The sequence below is a fragment of the Melospiza melodia genome, chromosome 4 (assembly GCF_035770615.1).
Source record: "Melospiza melodia melodia isolate bMelMel2 chromosome 4, bMelMel2.pri, whole genome shotgun sequence".
Taxonomy (NCBI): domain Eukaryota; kingdom Metazoa; phylum Chordata; class Aves; order Passeriformes; family Passerellidae; genus Melospiza; species Melospiza melodia.
Window position 1 is genome coordinate 64,872,848 of NC_086197.1, and position 15,969 is coordinate 64,888,816.

The 15,969-nt window shown below is 36.7% G+C and overlaps 1 protein-coding gene across 5 annotated transcripts in view; it reads right to left on the reverse strand.

Moving 5' to 3' along the window:
* The window catches only part of ACSS3 (acyl-CoA synthetase short chain family member 3), a 74,955-nt gene that overhangs the window by 48,807 nt on the left and 10,179 nt on the right, over positions 1 to 15,969 (reverse strand). For all 5 annotated transcript variants that reach the window (XM_063154968.1, XM_063154967.1, XM_063154969.1 and 2 more), the window contains exons 3-7: positions 14,220 to 14,408; positions 9,450 to 9,584; positions 8,895 to 9,035; positions 6,631 to 6,711; positions 6,452 to 6,547 (exon numbers count right to left, since the gene is read on the reverse strand). In XM_063154968.1, the coding sequence (XP_063011038.1) occupies positions 6,452 to 6,547; positions 6,631 to 6,711; positions 8,895 to 9,035; positions 9,450 to 9,584; positions 14,220 to 14,408 (642 nt within the window). The remainder of the gene's footprint in view (positions 1 to 6,451; positions 6,548 to 6,630; positions 6,712 to 8,894; positions 9,036 to 9,449; positions 9,585 to 14,219; positions 14,409 to 15,969) is intronic.

Sequence of the window (15,969 nt, forward strand, 5' to 3'; positions counted from 1 at the left end):
TGTATCTACCCTGAGATGCAGTTTAGAAAACCCCCACACTCCCTCTGAACAAGGAGTCTCTGGACACACTGGCAGTGCAGCTATATTCCCAGGCACATGTTTTCTTACCTAGAAATTTTTCTAAAATCTGGAAAGATTGCCGCTTAGCTGCTTACAACTGACTTTTTGGAACCATGCTATCCACATGTAGCCTGGAAAGAGCCTGAAGGGCCCCTATTCTGTTTTAGCATCCTACCAGACTGTGGTCTGGTTTTGGGGCTGGGGTTTTCTTGAGCTTAGTCAAGGGGCACAGTCAAGAGAATTGTAAACAGAAGTAAGCGTTTATGACAAATTGGAAATGGAAAGTTCAATGGAAAGTAATCCTAATAAAAAATAATCAAGAATACTTTTCTGTGGTGTTGAAAATATGATAAGCAGGGAGCACAGAATCATACAGTCACAATCTCACTGTAAGAGTAATTACCACAGTGCATGAACTGCTCCATACATATTCTGAAATTGGAAGGTGATGCTAATGTAGAATGAGTTTTAGCTCCACAGGTATCACCGTAACCTTTTCACTGGAAAGGCCACGCTTAGAGGATGAACTTTGGCAGAGCACGCAAGTCGAGAGACACACACTTTTCCCCTGCATCCAGCTGGGCCTGAACACTGGCAAGAGCACTGGTGAACCATTAATCAGATTCAAAGAACACAGGACAGCTAAGGCTGGATATATACCAGTGGTTTTTCAGCTTTATGGTGAGCTACTGCTCCTGGTGAGAGGTGTTCTCAAAAAAGAGGAGCACCACAAAAGATTTTAAAAATAAGACAAAACAGAACGCACAATTGAAAAGCCATTTTTAAAAAGGATTAAGCAGGCAGTAAGAAACAAATGGAGAGAAAATAAATTTCCAGCCCAACAGAAGAGTAGTATAATGAACACAAAACGCCCTCTTTCTGCAATTAGCCTATCATTAATTACAAAAAAGAAATGCAAAATGATGCTTGCTTAAAAAGTGAGTTATGTCCTTTTTCCTGTCAGATAACACACAGTACCTGTCAGATAATACACAGTAATATAAAAATCTTTTACCAGACTGTCTTTAAACCTCTCCTTAGCAGACCACTTCATCACAACTTTCATGTGTTCATCAGTGGTGGTTCATGAACCTAACTCACTTTTTGTTCAAGTTGACACTCTCTACCTGTAATTTTCACTATACCTGCAAATCTGTAGGCACCTGCTTAAGAGTTCAAGCCAACATCACTAGAGCTAAACAAACAGCCTCAGACTCTGAAAAACACCAAATTGCCACAAGCTTCTCATTAAGTAATTATGTACTTGAATTAGTATCAATCATCTTGGACACCAAAACACCTAGCTGTGGAGCAAGGTGAACTTGGCTAGTCAGCCGGTAATAAATTAGGCTGTTACTTTTAACCAAATGTAAATATCCAGAGCCCATAAAAGGGCTATGTGGTCCTGAGCACACCCACTCCCTCCTAGATCCTGCTTCACACCTGATCTCTGCCTGAGCTATGTCACAGACATGCCTGTGCCTCAAACTTCCAGCAAGCCTCAGCCTGACAGCATCTTCTACACAAACTGTTAAATCTTCAGGAGTGCTTGGGTAAACATGCAGGACTCTGACGGGTGGATATTTATGTCACAGGTAAGCTAAAGCAGTTTAGGCTTGGAGTTACCAGATACAGGAGAAAACCAAATAAAACACAAACAGTAGAAAGAGGAGAAAATTCACCTTACAGCTCATGAGGAATATAACACAGAGAATAAGATATTCATTTAGGGAGAAAAAAACTCTGGCACAGGTATAAAATATTCTTACAGATTCTGCAGAAAAACTTCCCAATGGGAAGAACCAGACTGAAATGGTTAATGGCTCAAACATTTTTAAGATCACTGAAGGATTTTGCCCACTGTAGCAAAGTGTGCAAAGAAGCTCATCTGCAACCAAAGTCCATCCCTCCAAATATGCCTCCTCGTGGGAATTCTGACTGTGAGTTAAGCCACCTAAGGGAACTTGAGACAAGATAAAGGTGGTACTACTGTCGAACTACCTCAGGTCTAAGGGGAAATAAACAGGGCTGGGAAAGAAGAATGCATTCAAGAGGGAGGGGGTGAGTTTTTGGGAGTGTGATGGCAAAACCTCTGGTCCACATAGGATAGAGGTGTCTCACCCACCACCAGGGGACAACCATATGAGAGACAACTCTCATGTCTTAGAAGGGGTCATAAACCATCAGAGATCCCCAAAGGTCCCCAGACTCTTTCCTCAGACCTTATACCATAGTTACTGCAACGGATTCCGATTCTGCAGCATAAGACAGTGTAAAACTCCCTCATAGGGGAGGTGCTTGGGCATTCCCATGTACATGAACATACAATGTGTCACAGACATCTTTTCATGAAAATCCTTTCCTTAGGATTTTTTCCTCCTGAGAAGATGAGAGGCCTCAGAAACAAAATGTAAGCAATGGTTATCTGCTGCTGTGGAATGCAACAGGTGGATCCGTGATTGGCCCATCTTGGATGTTTATAATTAATGGCCAATCACAGCCCAGCTGGCTCAGACAGAGAGTCTGGGACAGCTGCCTTTGTTATCATTCTTTCCTTTCTATTCCAAGCCTAGCTTTCTGATGAGAACATTTTCTTCTATTCTTTTAGTATAGTTTTAATGTAATATATATCATAAAATAATAAATCAAGCCTTCTGAAAAATGGAGTCAGATTCTAGTCTCTTCCCTCAACATAAGACCCCTGTGAACACCGTCACATCCAATGTATATTACAATGTCTATATTATGTACAAAGTATACAATGTGTATATATACATTGTATAATAATATCCATGGAATTCTATGTTCATGGGACACCCACCACAGAGAAGACCAAAAGAGGATGAACAGGATGCCCTGGATCCACAGGGGTGGTAACTAACTTACCCCTAATTTACCTCCCTTTCTTTCCCCTCTCCTCTTTTTTATATTTCTTTCTATCTCTCTACCTCACATTTACTGATAAATAAAACCCATGCTATTGACTATGGCATATGGTCTTGTTTGCACCTTAATTAATCTCCCTAATAATCAGATTGTAACACATATCTGAGACAGTGAAAATTAATTTCAGAGCTCAAAATCTACAAATAAAATTGCCAGAGAGAGTAGTCATTTGTTATACAAAAATTTGAAGAAGTACTACCATGTTCCATGAAGGCTTATTACCACATGCAATTTTTATTTTTAAAAGTTCGCAACATAAACAGTAAACCACTGGGTAATTGAATTCAGAATATGTTGACAGACTGCTGAGTCAACCGGGAACTGAGCAAATGAGATACTTCCACTGGATTGCTGCAGGGATCAGTTCAAGACCAGTATTTGCATCAATACTGGAGATGAAAATTGATTTTTAAAAGTTACTGGCAATAATATCTATGGTTGACAGGAAATGAGAGCACAGTAAACAAGAAAAAGGCAGTCAGAAAGAGAGTGATCTGTCTCATCTAATTTAAAAGAGAAAAGTAAGAACACATACTTCTTGTATGAACTGGGAAGATTCCCACAGAAAAGATCTACCAAGAGACTGAGACAGACAGGAAAATCTTTCTGGAAGCACTTAGATTTAGCATGCAATTTATGAGATGTCAAACAGCTAAGCAGACATCCTGAGACAATGTGCTGATGATTTATGATTTCATACATGATTATCAAAAAAGATTCACAGTCACCAAGAATTACCAAGGGAATAAGGAAGTTCTTGTATGGAGAAAGCGAGAAGCCACCAGCATAGATTACTTGAGGGAAGAGACACAGAAGAAGAGCTATAATAAAATATCCAACAATTCAGGAGTAAGAGTGCATCAATTCCCTTTACACCTGACCCCTAAGAACAATGGGTTCTTCAATTACCACTAAATCCAAAATTATGAGGAAATTTTCTCTGTATAGAAAATGTACTGCATGCCACTAAAACCTGCCGATGCCAAAGCACACACAAAATCCTGACATATCAGGACTCAAAAGAATATGCTCACAGAGGCATTCAGCCTTCTGATAGTGACCCTGCTGCCAAAGCTCCACTGAAGACTTGAGACAACATGTCCTACTGAATTTGCTCCACAATCAGTATGTATGATGGCAGAGTGATCCCTGCCAGACCTCAGAGACAGTGTTTGCTTTGTAAGCTGATGATACTGCCTTACAAAAACAGCAGGAAAAGCTGGATATCTACAAGAACTGTGCCAAAGAAGAGTAGTTTCAAACCTCTTGCTCTTATGTACCCTGCAAATCTGCTGCAACTACAGGACTCCAGAGAGCCTTGTGAGAGACTCCAGGCACACAAGATGCTACAGCTCCTCCTCTGACCTAGACCACTCAAATGAAGTCCTTAATGCCTGGTTCTTGACAAGTGTGGGTATCCTCTTCCTTACCCTAGTTCAAAGTCCCAAACACTGGAACTACAATGCTGCCTTTTCTGTCATATCACAGGACCACAAATAGTAACTAGACTTTCTCTTAATACTGCCCTGTTGCTTACAGCTTGAAACCCTATTAGCAAGAGCAACCCAGAGTGGGCTGTGAGACTTCAGGTGACTTATTTGTTGTTGCTGTTTTGGAGAAAAAAAAACACAGGATATATTATTTAAACCAAACAAACCAAAACAAAAAATACACTTGCTTTTGAATTCAAAAGAATTCATCACCATTTTTGCATTCTTGAAAACAGTGCAACAGCAAGTGAAAACTAAAAGCATAATTTCCATAGTAATTTTTTAAATGACAAGTTGTCACCTAAGTAATTTAAAAATAAACAAAACACTTGAAGTAGTGAGGGTATGAAGTCAGCACACTTTACATTCAATAGTAGTTGTCCACATGCAAAAGGAATGTGATGTTCTTCCCCCATGGCTAAACAATGATACTCCCTAACACAAAATATTTAATTAGGCAACCTTTTAGGAGACTTGACTAAAAATTTCTGAATATTTACTATTAACACATTCTTCTGAGAAGAGGAAAAATTATGCACTATTCTCTTTATAAATATTACTTTTATTCATGTATGTACAGACACTTTCCTCTTCTTCCCATTATTAACCCTCAAAAAGATGACACTTATGTCATGAACACTGTCTGAAGCCTTGATTAATGGCATCTTGGAGAAGTAAAGTGGGAAATGTTCTATTTCTTTTTAATAAGATCTCACCAAGAGCAAATAATGACAAAGCAGATATGTACGTCAACTTGATCCTAACTCTAATTTTTCTTTATGTTCACTGTTAAAAAAATAAGATTTATACTCCTTTTTTTAACAACAGTTTAAATCCAGAGGTACCTTTACAATTACAATAATCACGTTGATCCCCATGCATTCACATGGAGATAAAACTTCACTGTAAGATGACAATGCAACAGAAAATGCTGAAGGACTCCTTATTTCACTTCCTTCTTGGCTTACTCTACACCTGCAAAGCCTCTTCATTGCAGTGATTCTCTTCTGACAATTCATGCAACAATTTTAATGTGGCCTAGCACATCATCAGTATTCAAAAACAGTCACTATAAAACTACCAAAGTCTTTTTATTATCTGCAAGCACCTGCCAATTTTCTTACACTGCTTTCCTCTTCTGCTTAACTACTGTGGTAGTGCTGAGCTAATCCCCTTAGAATGAAGAATCTAATTAACATCTATTAGGCATTTAAACATTAATTAGACTATAGTAATTAATACGCAAGCTAATACAATATTTAGGTCTATGATGTGCATTTCTGCTACTGGGTGAAGTTTTTGCTCTTTATTACTCAGAACAATCAGCAATAAATTCTGTAAAAATAACAATGTAAGGCAGCATGATTACTTTTTTGAGCAGCAAAGTAAGGATGCCCCAGGCCACTCTAACTGGACTAGTCTCCTCTCCCCCTGCCACTAGTTTTCATCCCCTGAAGGGAAGGACTAAGTCCCAAATGTCATCTGTGTCTTGGGTTCAGTTTCCTTGAGTGGTAAAGAGGAAAGAAGAGACAACTCTCATTAGAAGTTCTGGTTCCAAGCATACAGTTCTCAGTTGCATCCAGCTAAGCTCCACTAAGTATTTTTCATCACAAGAAATGCAAAACACAACGCCCTCTCCTAATTTCAAAATAAAAGTAATTTAATCAATAACACAGGTACACTTCACCATCTGTCATTTCTAGTTCTGTTGTTTCAGGGTTCCTTATGCCTCTAACCATCACCCTTCAAACAAATGTAGACAAGCTTCAAGGACAGTGAAATAAGTTTTCTTTAAAAATTACTGTAATAGGTGGGAGAGTATACACACTGAAGATACACACTCAATTTAAATATCTGTGGCATGAAGAATAGACAGGCATAAACAGAATCATCTGGATCATCAGTTGAAGGAGATGCTGCCATTTCCAAGGAAGGTTTTTTAGACTGAATCATACCTCATACAAAACTGTAGTATTACCATGAAGAAGAGGTCCATAGCAAATGTAGGAATGACCAACAACCCAGCCCAAATCAGAAGCTGCCCACCATACCTAAAATGAAATATAAATAAAATTATAGTTAGGAGTAATAAAAGGCATTAAAAAAAATTTACATGACATTTAAATAGAATTACCTCACCAGGTTTGAGGCCATATACAGCGGACATGGTCCAGTTTAGCATAACTGCATAGCCACCAGTTGGTCTCACAACACCCTAAATGAGAAAATTTGAGTATTTAAGATCAAGACTTGAAGGATACAATTATATTGCTGTGTTCAATTAAATGCTAAGGATTTAGCAGCAATGGAATTAAAGTTGTCCAACTTCAATACTTCTTACTCAAGAAAAGAAAAGCACCTCCACTTAAGTAATTTTTGAAAACAAAAACCAAACATACAATAAAGCAAACATTCAGAAATAACTAACAAAGCTAAAATTCTCTCATAAAAGTTGGATATACAAATATTCAGTCAATATATACTGACAAAAAAGAGTTTAAGTATTTACCTCACTTAAACTGTACCATGCCAACGCTAGGCATGTTTTAAACTCATTGCCTACTTCATCTATATCATCTTCACACCTGCAAAGTAGATGATCCCTGAAAAAAATGGGGTGAATTACTCCCTCAAATGTCCCTTTTTACCCTGACTCTTTTTAAAGATATCAGAGTATATTCTTGAAAGTTTCCTATCCAGCACGCATGAATGCTAAATGAATACCACTCCAGTCTTGAGCTAAAAGAGGGATCTGAAAATTAGAATGAGAGGTCATCAACAGCATCTTGCACCTTGCTAAACCAAAAACCAGCTCTGGAACATCATTAACAGGAAACTTTTAGACATATTTTGCTATACTAGTATGGTCAATATATATTCTAGCACATTATTCCTAGAAGAAAGAATTAAGTAAACTACGTCCTGGTGTCCTGAACTAAAACTCAGATGAAACCCACTGGACCAAACAAATATGCAGTGTGCAGACATTACAATGTAGCTGTCTGTGCTAGGCATGGTATATTCTCCTGATGTACTGAATAGAATGAAATAGGCACTTTAAAGCCTCATCCAAGAAATGAGGGACTGCAGAGATACATTAAATCATAATAGAGATTGCTAAGGCAGAGAATGGTTTACAAACACTTCACCAATTTCAGACAGGAGATTACCTTTGTTCAACTCAGCTTCTAAGTTAGCCTCTGTTCTGAGATCAACAAAAGTTTTTAGGATGGTCATAACCAATCCTAAAAAAATTCATGTAGTTTTACCTGCATGACCATTTAAATTAAGTTACTTAAATTAATAAAAAAGCAATTTTATTCACTGAGAGTTACTTTTTGTAGCTTATTGCTAGCTGAAAATCTCTCTCTTGTAAGGGTGATTGATTCAAGGTATCTTTATTTTTCTCTGCAGAGACAACACAGTGAAGTAAACTTCTGAGACCTATTACCTCTGAGATACTCTATTGATATCCAGTCAAGGAAAATATCTGTTGCAACAAAGGATCATATCTTGGTTTTTTTGACAATACAACTATGATTTAGGATATATATGTTGCTTTCAAGGGCCCGCATTGAAGGTAAAAGCAGAAGAGATTTTTCTCAGCAAAGCTGATGTTTTGCAGTATAATTGTTCTCTCCAGGATGTGTGATACTGTCCGAATCAGTGGTGACAAGACTATTGACAGAAAATTATATTCAGCTTGTCTTCCACATTGTAAAACAGCATTTTAAGTAACAGGCAAGCACTCAGAGATGTATTTTTAAAATACAATCCTTTAAAAATACATTGTTAAAACTAATTTACATTCAAAACAAACACTTCCAAAGAATACCCTTTGTTAATTTTCACTTAATCTAAACTTCCATTTTCAGGGTATTATGTACTCAGAGCTGTGCAGCAACAGAAGCGTTCAGAACACTCTTTATTTCATTTAATCTGTAGAGTCATTCAGTACATCTTATCTACAAGAAAATTAGCTAATATGTAAATAATGAATAAGATTAGTCAGCAATAAATGCAATCACACAAGTGATATATTAACTGGTCTTGTCATTAAGTAACTATACTATGCTTATCTAAGAAGGTTAAAACATAGAAGGCAGTACTGAATAAGACATTCTGCTATCATTCAGAAGTTTATTTTGTACAAACAATTGAAGAAAATGCATCTTATCTTTATATTACTACTATTTAAATTTAAAAACATTATTTATTCCTAGACACTGCCTTTAAAACAGTGAAATGTGAATAAATGAGATTAAACCATTTGTAGAATGCATACCATTTAGAACATTGTGCTCTGGCAAATATTTTCAACCTTTTCAATTAAATATTTTTTCACAGGGAACTGCAAATAGTTGGTCACAGACACTTAGACTACTGATAGTCCTTTACCTTGGGCAAACCTGTTGTTCCAGATGTATACAGAATATAAAGTGGATGATCTGAGGGAACAGAGACACACTTTGAACACTGGGCTTTTGCAAGCTCTTCTTCCCAGTCAAGATCACGACCTTTGGTAAGAGGAACATGGCCCTGCCCATTGAAAAATAAGGAAATTGTTAAAAGAAAACCACATGGTCTAAATGTAATTCATTAAAAAGACATGTACTATTCAAATTTTTTATACAGCACTATTCAATTTTCTGTAATCTCTCTACTGCATTAGTTCTATTTTGTAAATCTTATTAATATAATGCTCGCCCTTAAAATTAAATACATATTATACATTAAATATTTTAAACATTCTATTTAATGTTATTTATATTAAATATATAAATAACATTAAAGATAATGCTTATTTAAATCTTATTAATATAATGCTCACCCTTAAAATTAAAAAACAAACTACAATAGATACAGTAAAATATTTCTTGGAAAAAAGTAAAGGCACATGCACTACACAAATAAGTGAAGGTTAATATAAAGACAGTACAACTGTACACCCACCAAATTAGGTCGCTGGTAAACGAGAACTTTATCAGGTTTGCTCTGTACCCTTGCCAGTGCTGCTTCTAGGAGAGATATGTATTCCACTTTCCTTTTCGGTTCTACACCAAAACTTGCTGTTACAATAAGTTTGGGCTGAAAAAAGAAAAGCTAATATGTGCATTTGCAATGTACTTTAGATATGTAACCTAATAATATTTTTTATTAAATTCAACATATACAATTTATTTTTACATAATTAGACACAGGGATTAGATCCGTTTTCTAGAATAAATCAAGCTTGTGAGATCTCACTGTCCATGTATCTGCTTTTTGTTTGGAAGAACATTAATACCTTCTGACACTTCACTATTTTCAAACACATTTGAGTAAAAAATCAACAGTATTAACTTCTTATTAGTTGCATAAATATTAATGAACACAGAGAGAAACTCTTGTTCATCTCCTCCACTAAGGAAGAGTGGTGCAGTGATGCCAACAGTTAACTGTACTGTTTTGCCTTCTACCTAATGCTTCCAATTTCACATTTCAATACTAGCTGAAGAACTTTGCTGGCTTTTTCATAGCCTGCAATGAAAGTCACAGGACAGAAAAGAGAAGAAGAGGGAAAACAAGGCAAACAAGAGATGGCAGGACACTAGAAATACAGGAAGAGAATAAGCGAAAGTGATAAGGCACATGAGGGAAGTAAGGCTAGAGTTTTTCAAGAGACGGTTGAAGGACTGAGGGTTCTAAATTACTAAAAGACAGATTTGTATAGATCTGGGGCTTTTTAGACTAATATCTGCTTACAAATGTAGAATCCACATCTTTTTCAATAAATTAACCACAGCTTTTATGTAAAACTGCCTAAGTGAAGAAATCTGCATAGAAGCTATTTCAGCTTCGGTCCAAAGCTTGGTATTTTTATTTTTTGTTTTTTTAGGAGAGAAAAGTTAGCAGCAAAGAAACTATGTGTTAGAACATATTTTACTTTGAAAAGAATGAGTCTTCAATCTCCATTGTTTTGAAGTTTTAGAAATGTATTTATCATATGGCACTCAGTTTGATCAAGCTAGTTTACTGATTGTGTGCATTAGCATAAATCCCATTAAGTAGGCATAAACCATAGTGTCTCAGTTAAGGCGAAATTAAATTCAGCAGAGAAAGCACAGATTAAATAGTTTTCTTGTGCAATAATAAAATGTTTCCTGTCCAAATCTGTCATTCAGGAAAGATCCCTAATTGGCAGGTATTCAAAATAAAGATTCTGGATGAGCTTTAAAATTTCAGCATTCACTGATTTTCCTTTTTGGAATGCACTGATTTAACAGAAGATGATACAATACAATGCAGTTAAGCTGCAAATTCATTGGGAGGCCACCCTTAGGTCAGACTGTAATAAATAAAAGATTACAGTCCTATTCCAGTGTTTAGATGAAAGACTTTTGTTATCACTAGCTTTATAGTAATTTGTAGATGATCCCATCTGAGCTCATCAACTGCCTTGTACGTAGTAAGGACATCTAAAACTAAGCTATACTAAATTAGCAAAGGTGATGTACTACCAAAGTGAATAAGCATCATGGATCACTCCAGGCAAATCAAAGGACCACTACTGGTTTTAACTGCTCTTTTCTTCTCTCTGCCTAATGATATTATTTCTCCTGCACCTCTGCTTCCATATTGCTTTCATACACCCATTTCCCACCTCTTCTGTGGCTCCATGTAGTGATATACATTAAGATTAGATAGACATATAACAAGTTTGAAGAAAAAACAGCAAGAGTTCAAGCGTCTGCTGGAGAAGAAATTGCAAAGATAGTGAGCTGTAGGAAAAAAACCCAGCAATGTTATGAAGTAGAAATGAGATAAAGCAAGGCCCAATAGTAAAAGATGTTGGTACAAGACCAACATTTTTGTTCTGTTGTAAAGACTCCTACAAATTCTTCTATACTCTCTAATACTCCTCAAGTGATGTAGCTGACACTCCTGAAGGAAGGGAGGCCATCCAGAGGGATACGGACAAGCTCAAGGAGAGGAGTAGTCTGATGACAACTTAATAAGCTTCAACAGGGCACAAGAGCAAGCCCTCCAAAAATCAATGCACTCTGGGGAATGAAGGGATTGAGAGTAGCCCTGCCAAGAAGGACGTGGGATACTGGTGGATACTGGGAGTCTGGTGGATGGATGAAAAGCTACACATGAGCAACGTCTGCTGCAATGGGACAAAGAGGTAATGGTATTAAACTATAAGAGGGTATATTTAAACTACATATAAGGATGACATTTTTTGCAATGAGGTTGGTGAAATACTGGCACAGGTTGCTTAAAGAGATGATACATGCTCCACCCCTGGGAACATTCAATGTCAGGTTTGACAGGGCTCTGAGCAACCTGATCTATCTGAACAAGCCCTGCTCATTGCAGGGACTAGATGACCTTTAAAGGTCCCTTCCAACTGTTCCATGATTGTATGAACATACCTATTGCTTTAACATTACAAATTATATATTCCCAGACTCAAGTAAAAGGAAAGATGACAAAAATCCTGTTTTCATGCTCTGGATCACTTCATCACAATTCACTGCAGAATGCCTGTAACTGCCAATACCTGACAAGTAGGAATTACCAGCTGCAGGACTTTGCAGCATTCCCAGACCTATTTAAAATTCAAGATAAATTAAGCTAAGCTGGCCAAGTGTACCTTTTCATAGTCGCCAGAAAGTGCTTGTTATTTCTTTCACTCAGACTTTCCAACAGAGTATGAAGTTTGATCTTTCTTCTACAAGAGCATCTTACAGCCAGCTTTCCACTGCACATCTTTAACACTTTCTAATTAATTCTACCAATATCAGGTCCTGTACTGCAGCATCTAAACCAATTTACATAAAAGCCTAATAAAAATGTTAGGTTAACGTGCAATTGCTTTATTTATTCAGCATCTTTACTGGCTATTACAGGTACTTACAGGCAGCCTCAAGAGTGTGCAATTCACTTATCATGAAAGCTTTATCACACTGAAAATTGGTGCATGTTTTGAAACTTAGATTGAAGGTATGCCTCCCTTATCCACATTTTAATTATACATCAGATGGACCAAAAATCATCCATAATACTGCCTTTTAAAGAAACCAAAAGGCAATGTAAATTAGGACTTAGTTCATGGTTTGCAGCTAATAATTATATAGCTAACCCTTCAAAAGAGTTGCTATGTGACCTTGGGTAGAAAATTTTAACTTCCCCTCTTTTCATTCTAATGCATGAAGCAAGGATTATGATTATTGTGCTGTCTCCCTTTTATCCCCCGAGGAAAAATCATTGGGATTAATTAGTCAATAATTACAAAATACTCTAAAAGTAAACATGCTATATAATTTGTATTTATAGCAACTTTCATTTTTAAAGCTTATAATTTTTTTCTTATACATTATTTTACAGCTTGTTAGAAAAATGGGTAAGTGGGAAGAAAGGGAAAACTAGAGGGCTGTTGTTAGCCTTTTTTTCATCATTCCAACAAACCATTTCAGCCGTTTTATTAACATCTTTGTTAAAGCATCAAGGAGAGAGGGGAAATGCATTCAACTATCTATTTACAGATATTTATAAAACTGAAACTTCAGTCATCTAAAAAGCACCTCTGCACACAGAAATCTATATGAAAGTTCCATGAATCCTGGAGAGTTAACCCTACACAAAATCCTCTTCTGGTTTATACATCTAAGCAACATTACGCAATGATAAGACAACTATGAATGCTTCAGGTGACTGATCAAGGTGACAAAAGACTTTACCTTGTTCACTAGTAGAAAACAAGAATAGGCCATTCCATTGTTAGCTGGTTTGAAACTAATGCATACTAAGCAAGCTACTCATATGCCTATAAAAGGTACGAAGAATAGTCAACTACTATTTTCATTTCAGTAACACAGACATCGTAACACTTTATAAACAAGCTCAACTTATGCTGATCACAGGAGCCTTTAAAGCATTCATCTCTATTAATTATGTAATCAGCACAGTCACTTATTTAGGGCAACTGTTTCCATAGCTGTCAAGAGGGATGGGTCCTTTCTGGAGGGTGTGGTGGGGTAGTGTGAGTTCAGCATGGCATGAATCATTTGCCTCTCTTGTACACTCTGCTATGAATGTTGTTCCTGTTACTGTTCATTTATTTAATTGCTGTTTCTAGCACATTGTTCTTACCTCAACCTGATCTTTACCTTTTAGGCCTCCAATTTTCCTCTTCATCCCACCACAGGGAGGAAGAGGGAGAGAGGGGAGCGAGCAAGCAACATAAGATTTGGAATGTTTAAATGAGAACAATAAATTGGGGAATACCATTCCTAGATCATAAACATTGCTGAAAAAATGAACTACCTAATATGCCTAACATCAGACAAGCCAGTGAAACCACTTAGGTTTGGCAGAATTTTCCGCATACACTTGATGAAAATGCTGAACCAAAAGCCAATATTAAGGAGATGCTTAGTAGAAAAAGATTGACAAACATGAGAAGAAAGTACAGTCTATGCAAACAACAGTGTGTTAAACTCCTGCTTTTGTAGAAGGGCTCAAAATTGCTCCCTTGGTGTCTGCTATACAAGTATCAACCTCCGCACAGACATAGTACTTTGCTCATATTGCAACAATAGGTATTATAAACACACTGTGTGCCACACAAAGAGAAATGTTATCCTGTCTGGGAAAAATTCCAAAGAACAGGTTTTTGACATTGACTAATTGTAATAACTAATGCAATGGTGTTTATTGCTTCAAACAGGTTATTACCTTTGCATGATCAATGCGAACCGAAAGCTCTTTAGATGCAAACCCACCAAAAATCAGGCTGTGGATGGCTCCTATTCTTGCACAAGCCAGCATACAGTACACTGTCTCTGGAATCATGGGCATGTAGATGACCACACGATCGCCTTTCTTCACACCATGTTTGATCATGACATCAGCTAACCTGGAGACCTGTACTGACAAAACATTCATATTTAAAGTTCCTCCAGATCTGCTGCTGCCCCATTAGAAAAACTTTCATACAGTCAACAGATTCGTGACATCAAAGAGACAAGCCAGTATAATAAAGAAAGCTGATGTAATGTAATCAAGGTTCAGTAAATTTAAGACAATTTCTTTCTTGCAAAAAACCTACTAATATATTTTTCTTTTGTAAAATAAAAATGGAAGGAGACCAATTATTGTAGTTAGTATAACCACAAAAAAAAACAATAGCAATGTCTAACAAATTTTTAAATGGGAGTCTACCAGTCATTCTTTTATTCAGGTAACAGTTTATACTTCTAAACTTTAGTTCTTAAGAATGAATATAAACATGTCATTTCATAATGTAAGTTCTGTCCTATCTATCTAACTTTGAAACACAAATCAATATGTAGTAGTATTTTCTTTATTTTATTTTGCAGTATTTTCTACTGCAGCGGCATAACTTCTCAATCTAAGACAAGAGACCTTATACTCTGAACCAAAGGGAAACACAAATTCAGAATGTTATCTAGGCTTAAATATCTAGGTTTAAAATCAGTTCTTGCTCTCATTGTAAGACTTTCCTTTTTGCTATGCAGAAACCTAAGAGAGACTATGTACAGCAGCAAAGGACTGGAACTCACAAAATGCAATAGACTGGTCAGCAGCAATGCCCCTGTAACACCATGAGAAAATATTTATTATTTTGACAGTACACAATATTTGGTCACAAAAGTAGTAGTACTGAATATTTCATTAGTATTTACCACATAGGAAGTTGGATTATAGTGAGCATGGGAGCCTATGACAAGCACAGTGAAGTTGTCCCAACCTGCTTGCTAAGGCATGGCAATGTGGCGTCTTCTGAAAGAAATGCTTTCTTTTATAGTATTTAAAAATTTGAGTTTTCTCTTTTCAAAGAGTCACTACATTCAGTCCTAGAATCCTCATAAATATATTGAAAAGGGTCATAAACTGCTTTGTATGCAGTAAACACATCTAAAAATAACCAATACTAAATCAGCTATGGTGATGGACTTACCCAAGTGAAGAAGCATCATGGATCACTCTGTGCATATCAAAGGCTTTAAGCGCTCTTTTCTACTGTTGTACCTCTCTGCCTAATGACACTATTTCCTGCACCTCTGCTCTCACATTACTCTTATATATCCACCTCCAACCTCACTGTTTCTCTCTTCAGTGGAAATATATGTTCAGATTTTCAGTCACCTGAGACAGTAACATCCAGAAGCTCCAGGAGCATCTGCTCTGTCTTTGCATTAAATTCACAGGTCATCCACAATCAAACAGCACATTTCTACATTCTCCCCGAGGATTTAAGAAAATGGAAACACAGAAGCCCCAAGCAGGCACTCTTGCATCAGAAGATACTGCGCAAGTTCCATTTTCTGTAAGCATTGCATAAATCTGTGCTGTTATTTTCAACCACAAGAAAGAACATGTTTGTAAGGCAAAGTGATCACCACACCGAGCTGAAAACTCACACAAACTTAGGTATTCATAGGATTTGTATGGAACAGATATC